General features: G+C 43.8%; 1 protein-coding gene across 2 annotated transcripts; it reads left to right on the top strand.

Annotated features, from left to right (window-relative positions):
• Positions 1-334: 334 nt before the first annotated feature.
• LOC311135170 (nuclear receptor coactivator 5-like) lies at positions 335-25,164 on the top strand. Of its 2 annotated transcripts, none has more exons than XM_084169091.1 (9): positions 335-508; positions 822-911; positions 4,297-4,367; positions 4,436-4,553; positions 8,763-8,962; positions 20,574-20,852; positions 23,702-23,869; positions 24,011-24,241; positions 24,632-25,164. In XM_084169091.1, the coding sequence occupies exons 1-9, from the start codon at positions 456-458 to the stop codon at positions 24,682-24,684; spliced, it is 1,263 nt and encodes a 420-aa protein (XP_084025217.1). In that variant the 5' UTR covers positions 335-455; the 3' UTR covers positions 24,685-25,164. The 2 variants fall into 2 exon arrangements, with proteins under 2 accessions (XP_084025217.1, XP_084025218.1); XM_084169092.1 differs by having other exon boundaries at positions 362-508; positions 828-911.
• The last annotated feature ends 348 nt before the right edge of the window (positions 25,165-25,512 follow it).

Below are 25,512 nucleotides of genomic sequence, written 5' to 3'. Positions count from 1 at the left end.
CATTACATCAAAGTTGGATCAGCCTGTAGTGTGGTTTTCCACTTTAATTTTGAGGGTGACTCCAAATCCAGACCTCCATGGGTTGATACATTTGATTTCCATTGATAGTTTTTGTGTGATTTTGTTGTCAGCACATTCAACTATGTAAAGAAAAAAGTATTTAATAAGATTATGTCATTCATTCAGATCTAGGATGTGTTGTTTAAGTGTTCCCTTTATTTTTTTGAGCAGTGTATATTGGATCAGCTTGCCCTCCACGCGATTCCATTAGTGCATTTTTTGTTGCTAACCCCGCCCACTTGTCATGTCACATGATCTTATGACCTGTGCAAGCCTAGCGGCCTGGCTTTACTTTGTTTGCTAGCAAACATTCGCCCGTTTGGCAAAACACATAGCACAATTTTGTTCTCTTCCCACAGTTTCTTTAGAGATTAGTTCCACCTGGCTAAAGTGCAATGTCGTCGTGGGGACAAGGTGGCAGACGGCCTCAACCCAACCCAAACAGAGGGTAAGTGGCTAGCAAGCTACCGTTAGCTGGCTAACTGTTATTAGGTAGCAAGCTAACGTTAGCTTCATTCTAGCTATCTTAACTAGCTAGCTGTGGCCTAAGTCATATTTGTAGCTACCCTAACTAGTGTTAGCTAGCTAGCTATTAACCGGATAACGTTAGCTAGCTATTGTATATGTAGCAAGCAAATTGTGAGTGTGTAACGTTAGCTAACTCAAATTATTCACAAAGGAATGGCTAGGCGTAGAGCTGATATTAGCTAGCTAGTTATGATTATGCTAATAGCTGGCTAACTGTAAATCTCCTTCTTTAGTATTAGTGTTAAACCTCTTCTGCCATTTCGAAGACCAGCACCATACCCCGTGAGAGAAGACAGGATGGACGACCACAAGGACTCTGAGCGGTAGTTAACATTACAGTTTACAAGTTATCAAAATTTTTCGTTAACAATATAGCTAACTAGACAGTCTGCTGTCTGCCAAAATCCCGTGGTTGACTGTTAATAAATGATAGTGGCAGGTTGGAGTGATGATAGTGACGATGCTGTGTGGTGAGGTGACGCATCAAAACATGCAATCAAAGGTTTTGTATTATTACACCATAATCTGCTAATGCCAAATACGGTACTTGGGGTGTTATGCTGTCCGCTCCATCACAAGAATAAAGTAGGCACACCTGTGTGTAGGAAAGGGTGGCCTAGTGAGCTGAAATAAAAGATCCCTGTGCGCACAAAAAGCTTATTTCTCTCAGATTTTGGCACAAATTTGTTTACATCCCTGTTAGTGAGCATTTTGCCTTTGCCAAGATAATCCATTCACCTGACAGGTGTGTCATATCAAGAAGCTGACTAAACAGCATGATAGTTACACAGATGCACCTTGTGCTAGGGACAATAAAAGGCCACTTTAAAATGTGCAGTTTTGTCACACAAAAGAATGCCACAAATGTCTCATGTTTTGAGGGAGCGTGCAATTGGCATGCTGCCAGAGCTGTTGCCAGATCATTTAATGTTAATTTCTCTACCATAAGCCACCTCCAACGTAATTTTAGAGAATTTGGCAGTACATCCAACCGGCCTCACAACCGGCAGACCATGTGTAACCACGCCAGCCCAGGACCTCCACATCCGGCTTCTTCACCTGCGGGATTGTCTGAGACCAGCCACCCGAAAAGCTGTTGAAACTGGGGGTTTGCACAACTGTCAGAAGGAAGCTCATCTGCGTGCTTGTCATCCTCACCAGGGTCTTGACCTGACTACAGTTCGGAATCGTAACCGACTTCAGTGAGCAAATGCTCACCTTGGATGAATGCTGGAGAAGTGTGCTCTTCACGGATGAATCCCGGTTTCAACTGTACCGGGCAGATGGCAGACAGTGTGTACGGCCATTCATCCGCCGCCATCACCTCATGTTTCAGCATGGTAATGCATGGCCTCATGTCGCAAGGATCTGTACACAATTCCACGAATCTGAAAATGTCCCAGTTCTTGCATGGCCTGCATACTGCATACCAGACATGTTACCTATTGAGCATGTTTGAGTATGATTGCTCTGGATTGACGTGTACGACAGCGTGTTCCAGTTCCCGCCAATATCCAGTGGGACAATATTCCACAGGCCACAATCAACAGCCTGATCAACTCTTTGCGAAGGAGATGTCGCGCTGCATGAGGCAAATGGTCACACCAGATACTGACTGGTTTTCTGATACACGCCCCTACCTTTTTTTAAAGGTATCTGTGACCAACAGATGTATATCTGTATTCCCAGTCATGTGAAATCCATAGATTAGAGCCTAATTAATGTATTTATATAGACTGATTTCCTTATGAATTGTAACTCAGTAAAGTCTTTGAAATTGTTGCATGTTGCGTTTTATTTTTGTTCAGTGTAGTATGGTGCATATATCTTTGCCATCGTGAAAACCACTTACATTTTCTAATTTAGTCATTTAGCAGACGCTCTTATCAGAGCGGCTTAAGTTAGCCAGGTGGGACAACCACATCTCAGTCATAGTAAGTACATTTTTCCTCAAAGTATCTAACAGTAAAGTAAAGTCCGTGCAAGTGGGGGAAACTGGTTCCACCATTGGGGTGCCAGGACGGAGACCTTTGGCTGCCCTCCCGTAGGAGTAGGAGAGCCAAGAGACCAGAGGTGGCAGAACGGAGTACTCTGGTTGGGGTGTAGGGTTTGAGCATAGCCTGACGGTAGGGAGGGGCAGTTTCTCTTGCTGCTCCTTAGGCAAGTACCATGGTCTTGTAGTGGATGCGAGCTTCGACTGGAAGCCAGTGGAGTGTTGCGGAGGAGCGGGTGATACGGGAGAATTTGGGAAGGTTGAACACCAGGATTGCTGCAGCGTTCTGGATAAGTTTCAGGGGTTTGATGACACAAGCAGGGAGCCCAGCCAACAGCAAGTTGCAGTAGTCCAAATGGGAGATGACAAATGCCTGTATTAGGACCTGCGCCGCTTCCTGTGTGTTGTAGGGTCATACTCCCGGTCACGGCCGGTTGTGACACAGCTTGGGATCGAACCCCAGGCTGTAGTGGCGCCTCAGCACTGCAGTGCAGTGCTTTTGACCGCTGCGCCACCCAGGATCCTTGTCAATGAAATTACTTTGAATCAACATGGAATAGACGTTGAATTGGGACAGCCTATAGGGAGGAGGTCAGAGACCTGGCCGTGTGGTGCCAGGATAACAACCTCTCCCTCAACGTGACCAAGACAAAGGAGATTATTGTGGACTACAGGAAAAAAAAGAGGACTGAGCACGCCCCCATTCTCATCGACGGGGCTGTAGTGGAACAGGTTGAGAGCACCAACGAACTATCATGGTCCAAACACACCAAGACAGTCGTGAAGAGGGCACGACAAAGCCTATTCCCCCTCAGGAGACTGAAAAGATTTGGTATGGGTCCTCAGATCCTCAAAACATTCTATAGCTGCACCATCGAGAGCATCCTGTCTGGTTGCATCACCGCCTGGTATGGCAACTGCTTGGCCTCCGACCGCAAGGCACTACAGAGGGTAGTGCGTACGGCCCAGTACATCACTGGGGCCAAGCTTCCTGCCATCCAGGACCTCTATACCAGGCGGTGTCAGAGGAAGGCCCTCAAAATTGTCAAAGACTCCAGCCACCCTAGTCATAGACTGTTCTCTCTGCTACCGCACGGCAAGCGGTACCGGAGTGCCAAGTCTAGGTCCAAAAGACTTCTCAACAGCTTCTACCCCCAAGCCATAAGACTCCTGAACAGCTAATCATGGCTACCCGGACTATTTGCACTGCCCCCCCCACCCCATCCTTTTACGCTGCTGCTACTCTGTTAATTATTTATGCATAGTCACTTTAACTCTACCCACATGTACATATTACTTCAACTACCTCAACTAGCCAGTGCCCCCGCACGTTGACACTACACCGGTACCCCCCTGTATATATACCCTCCCTACTGTTATTTTATTTTACTTCTGCTCTTTTTTTCTCAACACTTACTTTTTTGTTAAAAATAAAAGCACTGTTGGTTAAGGGCTGTAAGTAAGCATTTCACTGTAATGTCTGCACCTGTTGTATTCGGCGCATGTGGCCAATAAAATTTGATTTCATTTGAATTGACGTCTGTGTCCAGTGGGCAGCCACGGAGGGGAGGGGACAGTGAGAGTCATAGGATGCGGAAAGGGAGGAGAGTAGGATCGAAGAGGCAGAGTCAGGAGGTGGGAGGGTGAAGGATTTAGCAAAGATTGCGATGGCACATGACCATCACTTCATGCATGAATGTGTGTTACTCTTTCAGTTATGAGGTGTTGGACCAACAGCATGACGACTCCGGTAACAACGTGGACTATGAAGTATATCAACAAAATGGTAAGCTCACATTTCTCTTATGTGGTCTATCAACTGGTTTAGAAAACGTGTCTTCTCTCTCCCCTCAGCTTCTCTCAAGGTTTACAATCCAGCTGACAAACGTAGCGCCCTCTACCAGGGGTTCTACAAGCAACTCCAGAAGGCACCTGCTGACTGTGTAGTCCTGTCTGTGAGCAACCAGAGCATGTGAGTACCTCACCTTCAAGCAAATAGGGAATAGCCAAGAGTATTTATTATTTTCTATGCTCTTGTTGTAAGGGGAGGTGGGTGTTTGTTGTTTCTCCAGGAGTGAGGATGGAGATTTCAGCAATTGTTGTGATTGTGTGTGTGAAGAGGAATGAAAAGACCCCTACTCCTGTTGGATCACTTTTGTGGGAGTTTAACAATAATAGCCAAGAATACCTACAATGCCTTCAGAAAGTATTCATACCCCTTGACTTATTCCACATTTTGTTGTTACAGCCTGAATTCAAAATTGATTTAATATATATTTTTCTTACCAATCTACACACAATACCTCATAATGACAGTGAAAACATGTTTTAAAAATTGTTTCTAATTTATTGGGAATGAAAAACTGAGAATCTCGTTTACGTAAGTATTCACACCCCTGAGTCAATACATGTTAGAATCACCTTTGGCAGCGATTTACAGCTGTGATTCTTTCTGGGTAAGTTTAAGAGCTTTGCACACCTGGATTGTACAATATTTGCCCATTATTCTTTTCAAAATTCTTCAAGCTCTGTCAAATTGGTTGTTGATCAATGCTAGACAACCATTTTCATGTCTTGCCATAGATTTTCAAGCGTATTTAAGTCAAAACTAGAACTAGGAACATTCACAGTTTTCTTGGTAAGCAACTCGTGTAGATTTGGCCTTGTGTTTTTAGGTTATTGCCCTGCTGAAAGGTGAATTCATTTCCCAGTGTCTGGTGGAAAGCAGACTGAACCAGGTTTTCCTCTAGGATTTTGCCTGTGCTTAGCTCCATACCGTTTCTTTTCTATCCTGAAAAACTCCCAAGTCCTTAACGATTACAAGCATACCCATAACATGATTCAGCCACCATTATGCTAGAAAATATGGTGCGGTACTCGGTAATGTGTTGGATTTGCCCCAAACATAACACTTTGTATTCAGAACAAAAAGTACAATTTTTGCAGTATTATTTTAGTACCTTATTGCAAAGAGGATGCATGTTTTAGAATATTTTTATTCTGTACAGGCTTCCTTCTTTTCACTCTGTCAACTAGGTTAGTATTGTGGAGTAACTAGAATGTTGATCCATCCTCAGTTTCCTCCTATCTCTGTAAAGGTTTTAAAGTCACCATTGGCCTCATGGTGAAATCCCTGAGCGGTTTCCTTCTTCTCCATAGTTAGAAGGACGCCTGTATCTTTGTAGTGACTGGCTGTATTGGTACACCACCATCCAAAGTGTAATAACTTCACCATGCTCCAAGGGATATTCAGTGTCTACAATAGGTGCCCTTCTTTGCGAGGCATTGGAAATCCTACCTGGTCTTTGGTTTAATCTGTGTTTGAAGTTCACTGCTCGACTGAGGGACCTTACAATTATCTGTGTGTGGGGTACAGAGATGAGGTAGTCATTTTACAAATAATGTTAAACACTATTGCACACAGAGTCCATGCAACGTATTATGTGACTTGTTAAGCACATTTTTACTCAACTTATTTCCATAACAAAGGGGTTGAATACTTATAGTCTCAAAACATTTCAGCTTTTCATTTTTAATTAGAAAGAAGAAGAAAAGAAACACAATTCCACTTTGACATTATGCGGTATTGTGTGTAAGCCAGTGACCAAAAAAATCTAAATTGAATCCATTTTAAATTCAGGCTGTAACGCAATAAAATGTGGAAAAAGTCAAAGGGTGTGAATAACTTGAAAAACTAAAGTCAATTATAAGATTGTGACGGAGGTCAATTAAATCTATTGCGTTGTATGTCATTTTTAGATAATCTAAATCAGTGGTTCTCAAACCTCTCCTCGGGGAACACGCGACATTTCACAATTTTGCTGTAGCCCTTAACTCATCTGATTACCTAATCAAGGGTTATATATATTTAGTTGACAAGTTGAATCAGGTGTGCTAGCTCTGAAATAGTTCAAATACATGGAACGCCTGGGGTTCCCCTAGGAGAGATTTGAGAATCAGTGATCTAAATGGTTAAAATAATACCAGTCATTGTTTTAATGTACACGCTTGCATACACTTCCATGCTACCCGTGTCTTTCTCTCCAGGTTGGCTGAAAAATGTGTTATCTATTTATAGAAAACCGCCTCCCTGTTTGAATCAGATCCCCTGAGATCTGTAGCAGTTTTTGTTTTCCTCACAATCACTGATAAATGAGAATCTTCACATGCATAAATTTCAACTGACTCCTTAAAGAAAATAGACAATACAAATCTAAATTGCACCCATTTAATCCTACCACTGACTAGCTCTATTATTAGGGATTGTTCGATATCCCATAATATGCCAGCTTGATGTTTTGTTGAACATACATATTTAGTTGATTTCTTGACATGCCCATCAAAACATTAATACAGACATTCACCACAGACACTCTACAGAACAAATCGACGGAAACATAAGCATTATGAAAACCTCTTGGAGTAAAGAAAGTGTAAACTCATGCAATGAATGGGATTTGTTATACTTTTCTTTGTTCTACTTTCATTCTTGTTCTACTTGTTCTTATTGCACTGGGAAAATATACATTTTCTTTCATCCTCTTCTTGTTCAGAGTGCAATCTCAGTTCTTAATCCAATCATCATAGGTCTGACGAGCGAATATTGTACACGTTTGCCTATCCTATGTAGCGTCGTAATACATGTGTATTTAACTCTTCACTATTCAACTTGACAAACCTGGGATATTTCATGAAGTGGGATAGATGAGTTGGACTTTAAACTCTCAAAACAGAATTGAAAGGAGACTGAAGATCCATTTGACCTGTAGCAGTTTTTGTTATCCTCGCAATCACTGATAAATGAGATTCTTCACATGCATACATTTCAACTTTCTCTCCTTAAAAAACTGTAAAAGACATACAAATCTAAATTCCTTCCATTGAAAATACAATACAAATTTAAACTGCTTCCATTGAAGATCTATTCAGCCTCTGCAGTTCTTATACGCTCAGACCACTCTGCCTTTTCAAGTAGAAGTTCTGGTAACCTTTGTAACGTTAGGTTTGAAATTTAAACGTTTAAGTAGCCTGCTTTAGCACTGCTTTGGAAGCTACTTACACGTGTAAATAGTAGTAACAGGTCTGAATTTGCTGTCATTCTTAAACGCAAGCACATATTCAATTCCATGCTCAAAAGTTTATTGCGACACTCACATAAAATGTAAGAATATTACAATTGAATATAGCCTACCAAAAAATGGCCAGCGAAAAAACACTATCTACTGATCTTTTTTCTTTTCCTCAGTGTGCTATAAAGTTATATTCTCTCAATGTTATATGCTGTAAACCCAAATGTCCTATTCAACTGACATCTTTACACTGTTAACTCACGCTCATCTTGGTCCTTGTGGACAAAACTTGACACCTGCTGTGGTTTGAAATTGTCACCCCTGCCAAAACGCATTGCTGATGCTTTCTCTGAGCAGGAAAGACCTACATACTGACTCTGGTGCCAAAAGTTTTGTAGAGAAATTGAATATGTGCGATGTTAATCGACTGTAGTCTTGTGTAAATGAAGCAGGGGTTTAAGTGTTTATTAGTTGTATGTATGGGATACACATGGTATACACCGTCCAACAAAATGCTTACTTGCAGGTTCCTTCTCGACAATGCAACAACAATAAGAAATAATAAAAGATACGAACATAAAGGTAAATGGCTCAGTAGAATAGATTAAACTTTCATCACAGGTGTTGCTATGATATGTGCCTGTTGTCGGCTTCAAGAGACCTCTGTCCCACCCTCCTCAACATATTACACACAGTAGACAAGTAGTTTGAATGACAATTGTAACTGGTCAGTATATACTGTTAATGCTCTTTCAGCACTGTTAAGATGTTTAAGAACACAAAAATAAGCATATTTACAGTAACAAATGCACATCAGCAGATAAAGAACTCACAGCTGGATTGAATCAATTTATCACATTCATTTTTACATTATTAGGCCTATGGATATATCAGGTTATCCTGCTCTTCACTGGTCACTTAACTACAACTTGATAAGAGTTACGATTCAGTTTAGGTGTCAAAAGTTGGTGTCTTCATGTGGTTGGTTGAAGCCAGGCCTGGACATGCTACCACAGCACAGCTGCAGAGCTGCTCCTCTCACACGACATGTCTGTGCACTCCGCTGTCTGTGTGCAGAAGTCAATAACCAGCTTTCTTCTCTTCTTTCAAAGGGATTACCCCAAATCGATATGCCACTGTTTGCAGGAGCGCGGCCTCTCGGTGGAAATGATTTACCTGCAGGCGGAGTCAGGCCTGACCCGGGCCCTACAAGATGTCCGTTCCGACGGTTCCCCCTTATGTATTCTCGTCGAACAGACTAATGTAGCTCTGTCCTCATGCACAGTAATCATATTTTCAGAATCCCTCAAAAGTAAGTCCCCACAGTCACCTGCCCCCTTCTAACAAAGCATTTAAAAAGCATCTCTAAAAGAGCAATAATATCCATAGCTTATTCACCAAAATATTAATATAGGTTTCAAATAATTCACACACATAGGCAGTCTCACATTAGACGGGTATAAATTGCTTGATAAAAATCCCCAGGAAATGTCAAACTAACAAAGATGATGACAATGACTAAATTCTTAAATTGTATTTGGTTATGCTATTATAAATAGCTTCTTAAAGGTGTACTATACAGCTTAGAAATACCTGAAATAGATTAGCTCTACCTTTTATAATAAAAAAATATTTAGTGCAGGAATGTGAAGTCATATTAAATTGTTGAACGAGAATCATCTGTGAAACAGGAAGATCCTGTTTGTACACACTGAATGTTGCCAGAACGTCCACTTACCAGTTGACAAGCAACTTTACAGCTTCAAACAAGATTCTGAAAATGTATTTTCTCTCAAATGATGTATGCTGTCCCTTTCATTTAGTGGTGTCATTTTTTATTTAACATGTCATATACAGTGCATTCGGAATGTATTCATACCCCTTGACTTTTTCCACATTTTGTTACTTTACAGCCTTATTCTAAAATGGACCCCCTAAAAAAATCTCATACATCTACACACAATACCCAATAATGAAAAAGTGAAAACAGGTTTTAGAAATGTTTGCAAATGTATTACAAATAAAAAACAGAAATACCTTTATTTACATAAGTAGTCAGACTCTTTGCTATGAGACTTGAAATTGAGCTCAGGTGCATCTTGTTTCTATTGATCATCCTTGAGATGTTTCTACAACTTGGAGTCTACATGTGGTAGACAACATCCTGATTTGTAAAGGCACACACCTGTCTATATAAGGGCCCACAGTTGACTGCATGTCAAATCAAATTTTATTTGCCACATGCGCCGAATACAACAGGTGTACAGTGAAATGCTTATTTACAAGCCCTTAACCAACAATGCATATTTTTTTTCTTTTTTTTTAAAGAATAAAAGCAAACAACTAAAGAGCAGCAGTAAAAACAGTAGGGAGGCTATATACAGGGGGGTACCGGTGCAGAGTCAATGTGCGGGGGCACCGGCTAGACGAGGTAATTGAGGTAAGATGTACATGTGGGTAGAGTTAAAGTGACTGCAAAAATAATAAACAGAGTAGCAGCAGCGTAAAGGGGGGGGGGGGGCAGTGCAAATAGTCAGGGTAGCCATGATTAGCTGTTCAGGAGTCTTATGGCTTGGGGGTAGAAGCTGTTGAGAAGCCTTTTGGACCTAGACTTGGCGCTCTGGTACCGCTTGCCGTGCGGTAGCAGAGAGAACAGTCTATGACAATTTTGAGGGCCTTCCTCCGACACCGCCTGGTATAGAGGTCCTGGATGGCAGGAAGCTTGGCCCCAGTGATGTACTGGGCCATACGCACTACCCTCTGTAGTGCCTTGCGGTCGGAGGCCGAGCAGTTGCCATATCAGGCGGTGATGCAACCAGTCAGGATGCTCTCGACGGTGCAGCTGTATAACTTTTTGAGGATCTGAGGACCCATGCCAAATCTTTTCAGTCTCCTGTGGGGGAATAGGCTTTGTTGTGCTCTTCACGACTGTCTTGGTGTTTTTGGACCATGATAGTTCGTTGGTGATGTGGACACCAAGGAACTTGAAGCTCTCAACCTGTTCCACTACAACCCCATCGATGAGAATGGGGGCGTGCTCAGTCCTCTTTTTTTTGCTGTAGTCCACAATCATCTCCTTTGTCTTGATCACGTTGCGGGAGAGGTTGTTATCCTGGCACCACACGGTCAGGTCTCTGACCACCTCCCTATAGGCTGTCTCATCGTTGTCGGTGATCAGGCCTACCACTGTTGTCGTCAGCAAACTTTAATGATGGTGTTGGAGTCGTGCCTGGCCATGCCGTTATGGGTGAACAGGGAGTACAGGAGGGGACTGAGCACGCACCCCTGAGGGGCCCCCGTATTGAGGATCAGCGTGGCAGATGTGTTTTTACCTACCCTTACCACCTGGGGGCGGCCCGTCAGGAAGTCCAGGATCCAGTTGCAGAGGGAGGTGTTTAGTCCCAGGATCCTTAGCTTATTGATGAGCTTTGAGGGCACTATGGTGTTGAACGCTGAGCTGTAGTCAATGAATAGCATTCTCACGTAGGTGTTCCTCTTGTCCAGGTGGGAAAGGGCAGTGTGGAGTGCAATAGAGATTGCATCATCTGTGGATCTGTTGGGGCGGTATGCAAATTGGAGTGGGTCTAGGGTTTCTGGGATAATGTTGTTGATGTGAGCCATGACCAGCCTTTCAAAGCACTTCATGGCTACAGACGTGAGTGCTACGGGTCGGTAGTCATTTAAGGCAGGTTATCTCAGTGTCCTTGGGCACAGGGACTATGGTGGTCTGCTTGATTATAGACTCAGTCAGGGACATGTTGAAAATGTCAGTGAAGACACTTGCCAGTTGGTCAGCACATGCTCAGAGTACACGTCCTGGTAATCCATCTGGCCCTGCGGCCTTGTGAATGTTGACCTGCTTAAAAGTCTTACTCACATCGGCTACGGAGAGCGTGAACACATAGTCATCCGGAACAGCTGGTGCTCTCATGCATGCTTCAGTGTTGCTTGCCTCGAAGCGAGCATAGAAGTGGTTTAGCTCGTCTGGTAGGCTTGTGTCACTGGGCAGCTCGCGGCTGTGCTTCCCTTTGGTAGTCTGTAATAGTTTTCAAGCTGCCTCTGGATGAGCGTTTTCCTGTTTACTTATGGCCTTATACAGCTCATTGAGTGCATTCTTAATGCCAGCATCGGTTTGTGGTGGTAGATAGACAGCTACGAAAAATATAGATGAAAAGTATCTTGGTAAATAGTGCGGTCTACTGTTTCATGAGATACTCTACCTCAGGCGAGCAAAACCTCGAGACTTCCTTAGTACTGGATTTTGTGCACCAGCTGTTGTTTACAAATATACACAGACCGCCACCCCTTGTCTTACCAGAGTCAGCCGTTCTATCCTGCCGATGTAGCGTATATCCCGTCAGCTGTATGTTGTCCATGTCGTCGTTCAGCCACGACTCGGTGAAACATAAGATATTACAGTTTTTAAGGTCCTGTTGGTAGGGTAATTGTATGTCGTCCAATTTGTTTTCAAGTGATTGAACATTGCCTAATAGGATTTATGGAAGAGGCAGTTTACTAGCTCGCCGTCGGATCCTTACAAGGCACCCCAACCTACGTCCACGATATCTCCGTCTCTTTCTCATGCGAATTACGGAGATTTGGGCCTTGTCGGGTGTCTGTAGGATATCCAACGCATTTAAGAAAAAATCTTCGTTCATTACGAAGTGAGTAATCGCTGTCCTGATATCCAGAAGCTGTTTTTGGTCATAAGAGACGGTGGCAGAAACATTATGTACAGAATAAATTACAAATAACGCGAAAAAACACACAATAGTACAATTGGTTAGAGGGCTGTAAAACGGCAGCCATCTTCTTCGGCGCCATTCTCTTCAGAGCAACAACCAAGCCATGAGGTCGAAGGAATTGTCCATAGCGCTCCGAGACAGGATTGTGTCGATGCACAGATCTGGGGAAGAGAACCAAAACATTTCTGTAACATTTGAAGGTCCCCAAGAACACAGTGGCCTACGTCATTCTTCAATGGAAGCAGTTTGGACCTTCCAGAAGGACAACCTTCTCTGCAGCACTACACCAATCAGGCCTTTATGGTAGAGTGGCCAGACGGAAGCCACTCCTCAGGAAAAGGCACATGACAGCCCGCTTGGAGTTTGCCAAAAGGCACCTAAAGGACTCAGACCATGAGAAACAAGATTCTCTGGTCTGATGAAACCAAGATTCAACTCTTTGGCCTGAATGCCATGCTTCACATCTGGAGGAAACCTGGCACTATCCCTACGGTGAAGCATGCTGGTGGCAGCATCATGCTGTGGGGATGTTTTTCAGCTGCAGGGACTGGGAGACTTGTCAGGATCGAGGGAAAGATGAACGGAGCAAAGTACAGAGATCCAATCAAGTTGTAGAAGAATGATCATTGGAAACAGGATGCACCTGAGCTCAATTTCGAGTCTCATCGCAAAGGGCCTGAATACTTATGTAAATAAAATATACACTGCTCAAAAAAATAAAGGGAACACTTAAACAACACAATGTAACTCCAAGTCAATCACACTGCTGTGAAATCAAACTGTCCACTTAGGAAGCAACACTGATTGACAATACATTTCACATGCTGTTGTGCAAATGGAATAGACAACAGGTGGAAATTATAGGCAATTAGCAAGACACCCCCAATAAAGGAGTGGTTCTGCAGGTGGTGACCACAGACCACTTCTCGGTTCCTGTGCTTCCTGGCTGATGTTTTGGTCACTTTTGAATGCTGGCGGTGCTTTCACTCTAGTGGTAGCATAGACGGAGTCTACAACCCACACAAGTGGCTCAGATAGTGCAGCTCATCCAGGATGGCACATCAATGCGAGCTGTGGCAAGAAGGTTTGCTGTGTCTGTCAGCGTAGTGTCCAGAGTATGGAGGCGCTACCAGGAGACGTGGAGGAGGCCGTAGGAGGGCAACAACCCAGCAGCAGGACCGCTACCTCCGCCTTTGTGCAAGGAGGAGCAGGAGGAGCACTGCCAGAGCCCTGCAAAATGACCTCCAGCAGGCCACAAATGTGCATGTGTCTGCTCAAACGGTCAGAAACAGACTCCATGAGGGTGGTATGAGGGCCCAACGTCCACAGGTGGGGGTTGTGCTTACAGCCCAACACCGTGCAGGACGTTTGGCATTTGCCAGAGAACACCAAGATTGGCAAATTTGCCACTGGCGCCCTGTGCTCTTCACAGATGAAAGCAGGTTCACACTGAGCACATGTGACAGACGTGACAGAGTCTGGAGACGCCGTGGAGAACGTTCTGCTGCCTGCAACATCCTCCAGCATGACCGGTTTGGCGGTGGGTCAGTCATGGTGTGGGGTGGCATTTCTTTGGGGGGGCCGCACAGCCCTCCATGTGCTCGCCAGAGGTAGCCTGACTGCCATTAGGTACCGAGATGAGATCCTCAGTACCCTTGTGAGACCATATGCTGGTGCGGTTGGCCCTGGGTTCCTCCTAATGCAAGACAATGCTATACCTCATGTGGCTGGAGTGTCAGCAGTTCCTGCAAGAGGAAGGCATTGATGCTATGGACTGGCCCGCTCGTTCCCCAGACCTGAATCCAATTGAGCACATCTGGGACATCATGTCTCGCTCCATCCACCAATGCCACGTTGCACCACAGACTGTCCAGGAGTTGGCGGATGCTTTAGTCCAGGTCTGGGAGGAGATCCCTCAGGAGACCATCCGCCACCTCATCAGGAGCATGCCCAGGCGTTGTAGGGAGGTCATACAGGCACGTGGAGGCCACACACTACTGAGCCTCATTTTGACTTGTTTTAAGGACATTACATCAAAGTTGGATCAGCCTGTAGTGTGGTTTTCCACTTAAATTTTTAGGGTGACTCCAAATCCAGACCTCCATAGGTTGATACATTTGATTTCCAATGATAATTTTTGTGTGATTTTGTTGTCAGCACATTCAACTATGTAAAGAAAAAAGTATTTAATAAGATTATTTCATTCATTCAGATCTAGGATGTGTTGTTTAAGTGGTCCCTTTATTTTTTTGAGCAGTGCATTTACAATACCGGTCAAAAGTTTTAGAACACTTACTCATTCAAGTGTTTTTCTTTATTTTTACTAGTTTCTACATTGTAGAATAATAGTGAAGACATCAAAACTATGAAATAACACATAAGGAATCAGGTAGTAACCAAAAAAGTGTTAAACAAATCAAAATATATGTTCTATTTGAGATTCTTCAAAGTAGCCACCCTTTGCCTTGATGACAGCTTCGCACACTCTTGGCATTCTCTAAACCAGCTTCACCTGGAATGCTTTTCCAACAGACTTGAAGGAGTTCCCACATATGCTGAACACTTGTTGGCAGCTTTTCCTTCACTCTGCGGTCCGACTCATCCCAAACCATCTCAATTTGGTTGAGGTCGGGGGATTGTGGAGGCCAGGTCATCTAATGCAGCACTCCATCCTCTCCTTCTTGGTAAAATAGCCCAATAGTAATTGTCCTGTTGAAAATCAAATGATATTCCCACCAAGCCCAAACCATGGCGTATCGCTGCAGAATGCTGTTGTAGCCATGCTGGTTAAGTGTGCCTTCAATTCTAAATAAATCAGACAGTGTCACCAGAAAAGCACCCCCACGCCATAACACCTCCTCCTCCATGCTTTACGGTGGGAAATACACATGCAGAGATCATCCGTTCACCCTCAGGTTGGAACCAAAAATCTCCAATTTGGACTCCATACCAAAGGACAAATTTCCACCAGTCTAATGTCCATTGCTCGTGCTTCTTGGCCCAAGGATGTCACTTCTTCTTATTGGTGTCCTTTGGTAGTGGTTTCTTTGCAGCAATTCGACCATGAAGGCCTGATTCACACAGTCTCATCTAAACAGTTGATGTTGAGATGTCTGTTACTTGAACTCTGTGAAGCATTTATTTGGGATGCAATTTCTGAGGCTGGTAACTCTAATGAACTTATCCTCTGCAGCGGAGGTTACTCTGGGTCTTCCATTATTTTGGCGGTCCTCATGAGAGCCAGTTTCATCATAGCGCTTGATGTTTTTTGCGACTGCACTTAAAGAAACGTTCAATGTTTTTGGAATGTTCCGTATTGACGGACCTTCATGTCTTAAAGTAATGATGGACTGTCGTTTCTCTTTGCTTATTTGAGCTGTTCTTGCCATAATATGGACTTAGCCCTATTTGGTAAAATGCCATCTTCTGTATACCCACCCTACCTTGTCACAACACAACTGATTGGCTCAAACGCATTAAGAAGGAAAGAATTTCCACAAATTAACTTTTAAGAAGACACACCTGTTAATTAAAATGCATTCAAGGTGACTACCTCATGAAGCTGGTTGAGAGAATGCCGAGAGTGTGCAAAGCTGTCATCAAAGCAAAGGGTGGCTATTTGAAGAATCTCAAATATAAAATACATTTTGATTTGTTTAACACTTTTGGTTACTGAATCCTTATGTGCTATTTCATAGTTTTGATGTCTTCACTATTATTCTACAACGTAGAAACTAGTAAAAATAAAGAAAAACCCTTGAATGAGTAGGTGTTCTAAAACTTTTGACTGGTAGTGTGTGTGTATATGTATGTACAGTGGTGAGAACAAGTATTTGATACACTGCCGATTTTGCAGGTTTTTATCATAGGTACACTTCAACTGTGAGAGACGGAATCTAAAAGAAAAATCCAGAAAATCTTTGTTTGCAATTACAGAGATCATATGTTTCCTGTAGGTCTTGACCAGGTTTGCACACACTGCAGCAGGGATTTTGGCACACTCCTCCATACAGACCTCCTCCAGATCCTTCAGGTTTCGGGGCTGTCGCTGGGCAATACGGACTTTCAGCTCCCTCCAAAGATTTTCTATTTGGTTCAGGTCTGGAGACTGGCTAGGCCACTCCAGGACCTTGAGATGCTTCTTATGGAGCCACTCCTTAGTTGCCCTGGCTGTGTGTTTCGGGTCATTGTCATGCTGGAAGACCCAGCCACGACCCATCTTCAATGCTCTTACTGAGGGAAGGAGGTTGTTGGCCAAGATCTTGCGATACATGGCCCCATCCATCCTCCCCTCAATACGGTGCAGTCGTCCTGTCCCCTTTGCAGAAAAGGATCCCCAAAGAATGATGTTTCCACCTCCATGCTTCACGGTTGGGATGGTGTTCTTGGGGTTGTACTATCCTTCTTCCTCCAAACACGGCGAGTGGAGTTTAGACCAAAAAGCTCTATTTTTGTCTCATCAGACTAAATGACCTTCTCCCATTCCTCCTCTGGATCATCCAGATGGTCATTGGCAAACTTCAGACGGGCCTGGACATGCGCTGGCTTGAGCAGGATTTTAATCCATGTCGGCGTAGTGTGTTACTAATGGTTTTCTTTGAGACTGTGGTCCCAGCTCTCTTCAGCTCATTGACCAGGTCCTGCCGTGTAGTTCTGGGCTGATCCCTCACCTTCCTCATGATAATTGATGCCCCACGAGGTGAGATCTTGCATGGAGCCCCAGACCGAGGGTGATTGACTGTCATCTTGAACTTCTTCCTTTTTCTAATAATTGCGCCAACAGTTGTTGCCTTCTCACCAAGCTGCTTGCCTATTGTCCTGTAGCCCATCCCAGCCTTGTGTAGGTCTACAATTTTATCCCTGATGTCCTTACACAGCTCTCTGGTCTTCGCCATTGTGGAGAGGTTGGAGTCTGTTTGATTGAGTGTGTGGACAGGTGTCTTTTATATAGGTAACGAGTTCAAACAGGTGCAGGTAATACAGGTAATGAGTGGAGAACAGGAGGGCTTCTTAAAGAAAAACTAACAGGTCTGTGAGAGCCAGATTTCTTACTGGTTGGTAGGTGATCAAATACTTATGTCATGCAATAAAATGCAAATTAATTACTTAAAAATCATACAATGTGATTTTCTGGATTTTTGTTTTAGATTCCGTCTCTCACAGTTGAAGTGTACCTATGATAAAGATTACAGACCTCTACATGCTTTGTAAGTAGGAAAACCTGCAAAATCGGCAGTGTATCAAATACTTGTTCTCCCCACTGTATATATAAAAAAAAATCTAACATTTCTAAACCTGTTTTCGCTTTGTCATTATGGGGTGTTTTGTGTACATTGATGAGGAAAATAAGGCTCTAATGTAACAATGTGGAAAAAGTCAAGGGGTCTGAATACTTTCTGAATGCATTGTATAAACTGAAGCTCTCATTATGAGAACACCAAATGGGCTATATAATCATGAACAACAGCCTATATGGAGTTATTTCTTAAATTCTATATTATGAACTAATAATATTTAAAAGTAGTTTATAATATCTTCAAATAAGTTATCATGCTAATTTATTCTCTTATTTTTATATTTAGAAGATATTTGGAATTTGTTTTGCTATCCACCACATCCATACCTGCTTTAACAATATAGCATTGTTACAGGCCTAGCTAGATATTTTTTCTCAACACTCAAATAATCCTGAAAGATACCTTTATTTCCTCTACATAAAACGAAGATATCCTTAAAACAGTAATATATTTCAAATCTGTACATTGAAATAACTAAATACTGTATAGTATTTATCAATACCCCCCAGGATTTCAGTGTTTTTTGTGTGATATTTGCTGGTAAAAATTATTGAATGTGGCAATTCTGACATTTCTGTCCAATTTGTCACAAATGCGCTGACGGGTAGGGAAAGTTTGTTGACGTGGGTTGATTGAACCATATTATGCCGTAAAAGTGCAGTGCTTGGTTAAAATTGTGAGCCCTCTTTTTGTAGTGAGGTTATCTGACACTTATATTTTGGTGATTTGACATTATACGATAATAGTGCGGTCATTGGTCAAATTTGCAAGCCCTTGCATAATATGCGGGGAATTTGTTGATTTTGAAGAAGAAAAAATAATACACTGCTCAAAAAAATAAAGGGAACACTAAAATAACACATCCTAGATCTGAATGAATGAAATAATCTTATTAAATACTTTTTTCTTTACATAGTTGAATGTGCTGACAACAAAATCACACAAAAATTATCAATGGAAATCAAATTTATCAACCCGTGGAGGTCTGGATTTGGAGTCACCCTCAAAATTAAAGTGGAAAACCACACTACAGGCTGATCCAACTTTGATGTAATGTCCTTAAAACAAGTCAAAATGAGGCTCAGTAGTGTGTGTGGCCTCCACGTGCCTGTATGACCTCCCTACAACGCCTGGGCATGCTCCTGATGAGGTGGCGGATGGTCTCCTGAGGGATCTCCTCCCAGACCTGGACTAAAGCATCCGCCAACTCCTGGACAGTCTGTGGTGAAACGTGCCGTTGGTGGATGGAGCGAGACATGATGTCCCAGATGTGCTCAATTGGATTCAGGTCTGGGGAACGGGCGGGCCAGTCCATAGCATCAATGCCTTCCTCTTGCAGGAACTGCTGACACACTCCAGCCACATGAGGTCTAGCATTGTCTTGCATTAGGAGGAACCCAGGGCCAACCGCACCAGCATATGGTCTCACAAGGGGTCTGAGGATCTCATCTCGGTACCTAATGGCAGTCAGGCTACCTCTGGCGAGCACATGGAGGGCTGTGCGGCCCCCAAAAGAAATGCCACCCCACACCATGACTGACCCACCGCCAAACCGGTCATGCTGGAGGATGTTGCAGGCAGCAGAACGTTCTCCACGGCGTCTCCAGACTCTGTCACGTGCTCAGTGTGAATCTGCTTTCATCTGTGAAGAGCACAGGGCGCCAGTGGCGAATTTGCCAATCTTGGTGTTCTCTGGCAAATGCCAAACGTCCTGCACGGTGTTGGGCTGTAAGCACAACCCCCACCTGTGGACGTCGGGCCCTCATACCACCCTCATGGAGTCTGTTTCTGACCGTTTGAGCAGACACATGCACATTTGTGGCCTGCTGGAGGTCAATTTGCAGGGCTCTGGCAGTGCTCTTCCTGCTCCTCCTTGCACAAAGGCAGAGGTAGCGGTCCTGCTGCTGGGTTGTTGCCCTCCTACGGCCTCCTCCACGTCTCCTGATGTACTGGCCTGTCTCCTGGTAGTGCCTCCATGCTCTGGACACTACGCTGACAGACACAGCAAACCTTCTTGCCACAGCTCGCATTGATGTGCCATCCTGGATGAGCTGCACTACCTGAGCCACTTGTGTGGGTTGTAGATTCAGTCTATGCTACCCCACTAGAGTGAAAGCACCGCCAGCATTCAAAAGTGACCAAAACATCAGCCAGGAAGCATAGGAACTGAGAAGTGGTCTGTGGTCACCACCTGCAAAACCAGTCCTTTATTGGGGGTGTCTTGCTAATTGCCTATAATTTCCACCTGTTGTCTATTCCATTTGCACAACAGCATGTGAAATGTATTGTCAATCAGTGTTGCTTCCTAAGTGGACAGTTTGATTTCACAGAAGTGTGATTGACTTGGAGTTACATTGTGTTGTTTAAGTGTTCCCTTTATTTTTTTGAGCAGTCTATATCACAGTATCACAAAATCCTGGAGGAACTGATTTTTACACAAATGAACTAACCTTTTTTCAACTTCAAAGCATATAACATACCAAAAACAAATGATATCATTTGCTCTACATTAACAAAACATTTACCCTATCAAATATATTACCACTATTCTAAGTAAATGTATGACTTTTATTTTTTTGTTAATTTATTTATTACAGATGCAGTACAAGCTCTGTTTTGAACACATGCTTTGCACACACACATCACATCATTCCCAATCTACTGCAAATCTACCATAAATATATAAATAAATTGCATTAAGCTTTCAGTTAAACATTCACCCACTTGCAATCACTATTGTCATTGCATTGCATTTTCACTCGACCCCAAAGTAAAACCTCATATAAAAAGAAACTGGAAGAAGTGGAACATAACAAAGCAAAACCTCCTGTATGATTAACTTGTGTAATTTTTTACTTTGACCTTTGAACCTCTCTTCTAGTCCACCGCAACATGCCCATGGACCATGCCATGGACTTTGTGATGGCGGAGTATGGCCGTGGGCTTGGGGAGCAGACGCAGCAGAAGGACCCTGCAGAAACGGGGGCGCGGGCGGCCGAGCTGGTGGATGACTACCTCAAGAGGGAGAAGGTGGAGAGGCATTCTGTGCCCTCTGACACCCGCCAGCTGCTCTTCTTCCTGGCCGAGGGAGTCCACCTGTACCCCGAGGAGCTGAGCACCATCGCAGAGTACCTCCGCAACCGCCAGCACCATCTGCAAGGTGCAGCCACACACAACCATAGTCGAACATCTCATTCCAAAATCATTGGCATTAATATGGAGTTGGTCCCCCCTTTGCTGCTATAACAGCCTCCACTCTTCTGGGAATGCTTTCCAATAGATGTTGGAACATTGCTGCGGGGACTTGCTTCCATTCAGCCACAAGCATTAGTGAGGTCGGGCGATTAGGCCTGGCTCACAATCGGCGTTCCAATTCATCCCAAAGGTGTTCGATGGTGTTGAGGTCAGGGCTCTGTGCAGGCCAGTCAAGTTCTTCCACAACGATATCGACAAGCCATTTCTGTATGTACCTCGCTTTGTGCACGGGGGCATTGTTGCCACAAAGTTGGATGCACAGAATCGTCTAGAATGTCATTGTATGCTGTAGCGTTAAGATTTCCCTTCACTGGAACTAAGGGGCCTTGCCCGAACCAAAAACGGCTCCAGACCATATGCATCCAGATTCGTCCGTCGGACTGCCAGATGGTGAAGCGTGATTCATCAATCCAGAGAACACGTTTCCACTGCTCCAGAGTCCAAGCTTTACACCACTCCAGCCGACACTTGGCATTGCGCATGGTGATCTTAGGCTTGTGTGCGGCTGCTCGGCCAAGGAAACCCATTTCATGAAGCTCCCGACTAACAGTTCTTGTGCTGACGTTGCTTCCAGAGGCAGTTTGGAACTCAGTAGTGAGTGTTCCAACCGAGGACAGACGATTTTGTTTTTACACGCTATGCGCATCAGCACTCGGTGGTCCCTCGGTGGTTCTGTGAGCTTGTGTGGCCTACCACTTTGCGGCTGAGACGTTGTTGCTCCTAGACGTTTCCACTTCACAATAACAGCACTTACAGTTGACCGGGGCAGCTCTAGCAGGGGAGAAATTTGACAGATTGACTTGTTGGAAAGGTGGCATACTATGACGGTGCCACGTTGATCGTCACTGAGCTCTTTCATAAGGCCATTCTACTGCCAATGTTTGTCTATGGAGATTGCATGGCTGTGTGCTTGATTTTATACACCTGTCAGCAATCGGTGTGGCTGAAATAGCCGAATCCACTAATTTGAAGGGGTGTCCACATACTTTTGTATATACAGTGAGGGATAAAAGTATTTGATCCCCTGCTGATTTTGTAAGTTTGCCCACTGACAAAGAAATGACCAGTCTATAATTTTAATGGTAGGTTTATTTGAACAGTGAGAGACAGAATAACAACAATAAAATCCAGAAAAACGCATGTCAAAAATGTTATAAATTGATTTGCATTTTAATGAGGGAAATAAGTATTTGACCCCCTCTCAATCAAAAAGATTTCTGGCTCCCTTTAAGAGTGTGCTCCTAATCTCAGCTCGTTACCTGTATAAAAGACACCTGTCCACAGAAGCAATCAATCAATCAGATTCCAAACTCTCCACCATGGCCAAGACCAAAGAGCTCTCCAAGGATGTCAGGGACAAGATTGTAGACCTATACAAGGCTGGAATGGGCTACAAGACCATCGCCAAGCAGCTTGGTGAGAAGGTGACAACAGTTGGTGCGATTATTCGCAAATGGAAGAAACACAAAAGAACTGTCAATCTCCCTCGGCCTGGGGCTCCATGCAAGATCTCACCTCGTGGAGTTGCAATTATCATGAGAACGGTGAGGAATCAGCCCAGAACTACACGGGAGGATCTTGTCAATGATCTCAAGGCAGCTGGGACCATAGTCACCAAGAAAACAATTGGTAACACACTACGCCGTGAAGGACTGAAATCCTGCAGCTCCCGCAAGGTCCCCCTGCTCAAGAAAGCACATATACAGGCCCGTCTGAAGTTTGCCAATGAACATCTGAATGATTCAGAGAATAACTGGGTGAAAGTGTTGTGGTCAGATGAGACCAAAATGGAGCTCTTTGGCATCAACTCAACTCGCCGTGTTTGGAGGAGGAGGAATGCTGCCTATGACCCCAAGAACACCATCCCCACCATCAAACATGGAGGTGAAAACATTATGCTTTGGGGTTGTTTTTCTGCTAAGGGGACAGGACAACTTCACCGCATCAAAGGGACGATGGACGGGGCCATGTACCGCCAAATCTTGGGTGAGAACCTCCTTCCCTCAGCCAGGGCATTGAAAATGGGTCGTGGATGGGTATTCCAGCATGACAATGACCCAAACACATGGCCAAGGCAACAAAGGAGTGGCTCAAGAAGAAGCACATTAAGGTCCTGGAGTGGCCTTGCCAGTCTCCAGACCTTAATCCCATAGAAAATCTGTGGAGGGAGCTGAAGGTTCGAGTTGCCAAACGTCAGGCTCGAAACCTTAATGACTTGGAGAAGATCTGCAAAGAGGAGTGGGACAAAATCCCTCCTGAAATGTGTGCAAACCTGGTGGCCAACTACAAGAAACGTCTGACCTCTGTGATTGCCAACAAGGGTTTTGTCACCAAGTACTAAATCCTGTTTTGCAGAGGGGTCAAATACCTATTTCCCTCATTAAAATGCAAATCAATTTATAACATTTTTGACATGCGTTTTTCTGGATTTTATTGTTGTTTCTGTCTCTCACTGTTCAAATAAACCTACCATTAAAATTATAGACTGATCATTTCTTTGTCAGTGGGCAAACGTACAAAATCAGCAGGGGATCAAATACTTTTTTCCCTCACACTATACAGTATCTCCTTATTTGCTAATACTTAATGTGATTGTTGCATGTCTAACTACACCATACATTGTCATTTGGTAATGGAAATATAGGATTCTTAGAATATCCTAGAAAAGTGACAAAATGCTGAGTTATAGTAATTGTATTTTTAGGATGTCATACTGTTCTATATAAGGTTGTTCTGTTTTTTTCTCTTTCCCAGCCACGTCCACTGAGACCGGTGATGGCCCCCTTCCTGAGAGGAGGAAGATGTTGCCTCCTGGTTTAGGGAAACCCCCACCGCTGCTACCCACCCCCTCAGGCCCTCATGGCAGAGAGACACCCCCTGGAATGGGAGAGCACTCTGCTAACCCCCTCATGACTTCTCCAGGTGAGTAACTGTTCTAAAACTAGACATGTTCTACAGGACAGATGGGCATTAGATGGCAATGTCTAAAATCAAACTCATGAGTCAATTGTTATTGCTATGCTTGTATATGTGTCGACAGTCTTTGATCTGTTTTCTATCTAGGCTCATACCCCAAGACCAAGCCCCCTCCACTGCTATCCATGCACCCTTCTACACATGGCCCTCCTCACGGCATCCACGGTCCACTACATCGAGGACCCCCACACCAACACGGCCCCCCTAACCCCCGAGGGCCCCCACCCCCCCGTGGCCCCATGCCCCCACACGGCCCCCGAGGAACCTCACTGAAGAGCCTTCACATGGGACCCCAGCCTGGGCTGTTCACCTGTCCAGGTTAGTCACATGCTTTACTGTTCTACTGTTTCATGCCCTTCACATGTCATCTTAGGTTAGGCTCACTTAGAGCTCTATTCCATGAAATGTAAGCGTCTTAAAGAGGAAATACACCAGAGCAACTTAAAAGCAGTGAGTGGCCGTCCTATCGCCTCTGACCACAGAACACTGGCCATAATTTTATTTTCATTTCCTGATGCTTCTACATGTTGAATTGTCACTGTTCTTCAACACCCAGCAGGGAATTGACTGTGTACGGCTGATGTTCGTTATGGAGTGTCTTCCCTCTTGGTGTCAGCAACACACAATACAAAACAACAGCAACATTGATGTAATATGTCAATGTCCACAAGTTTTATCGAACCATGTTCCTCTCTCCTGTCTGATCAGGTGGTCCGCCTCCACTCCCTAACACCCAGGCGCTGAGAGAACGTCATCTCTAGACCACCATGGACAGACAACAAAGAATCAGAGCTGATCAGGACACACTGTCATACTGGCCTGAGGAGTGGGATCTCCTTCAGCTCAGTGCCCTGCTGCTGCCCTCTCAGGAACCCACAGTACCACTCCTCATCCAGAGCCCTGTGGAGATACAGGATCTCTGTATCCATAGTTTAGCAAGCTGAAATGGAATATTGTGAGTTGCATTTGACTATTTGGGAGTTCACAGCTCAATTTTCATGAGTGTGAGTTGACCCACTACAATGTTCAGGAGCCAAGTCAGAACAAATGATCAGATTTTAAGTTTCATTCGCAGATTCTTTGTTTTATATTTTTGTGTCTGTTTTTGTTGTTTTTCTTTTAACTGGATATTGTCTATAAAATGTTATACCGGTAATACATAACACAATAAAGGCTAATCAAGAACCAAAATATCTATACTAATTTCCTAATAAAAGAAAGCATCTTCATGCATCAATCTTATCTCTTGCTACCATCTCCCTCAGTCACAATGGCCTGTCTTTGCATTGCATCCCAGATTTGCCCTAGGCCTAGGAGGATATGATGCCAGTACGCTAGCGATTTAAGATAAGCATGATATCCCATTAATGTGTTAAATATGAAGGTGCTGTGTTCAGGAGCAGGTCTGAACATTGTAACATCCATGCTCTGAGGCATCAACTTACATTATCAAAATGTATTTTGTGAGATAACTAGGTAAATAATTGGTAATAATACTGGAATAAGATGATCTACTAAACAATAGCTTTTAATTCTGCTTCTTAAGCTCTGTATTGAAAATCAAATCAAAGTTTATTGGTCGCATACAC

Source organism: Coregonus lavaretus (assembly GCF_964263955.1).
Source record: "Coregonus lavaretus genome assembly, chromosome: 9".
In the NCBI taxonomy this organism is placed as follows: Eukaryota; Metazoa; Chordata; class Actinopteri; order Salmoniformes; family Salmonidae; genus Coregonus; species Coregonus lavaretus.
The sequence above is the reverse complement of the archived record's forward strand: the minus strand, read 5'-3'. Positions and strand labels throughout refer to the sequence as shown.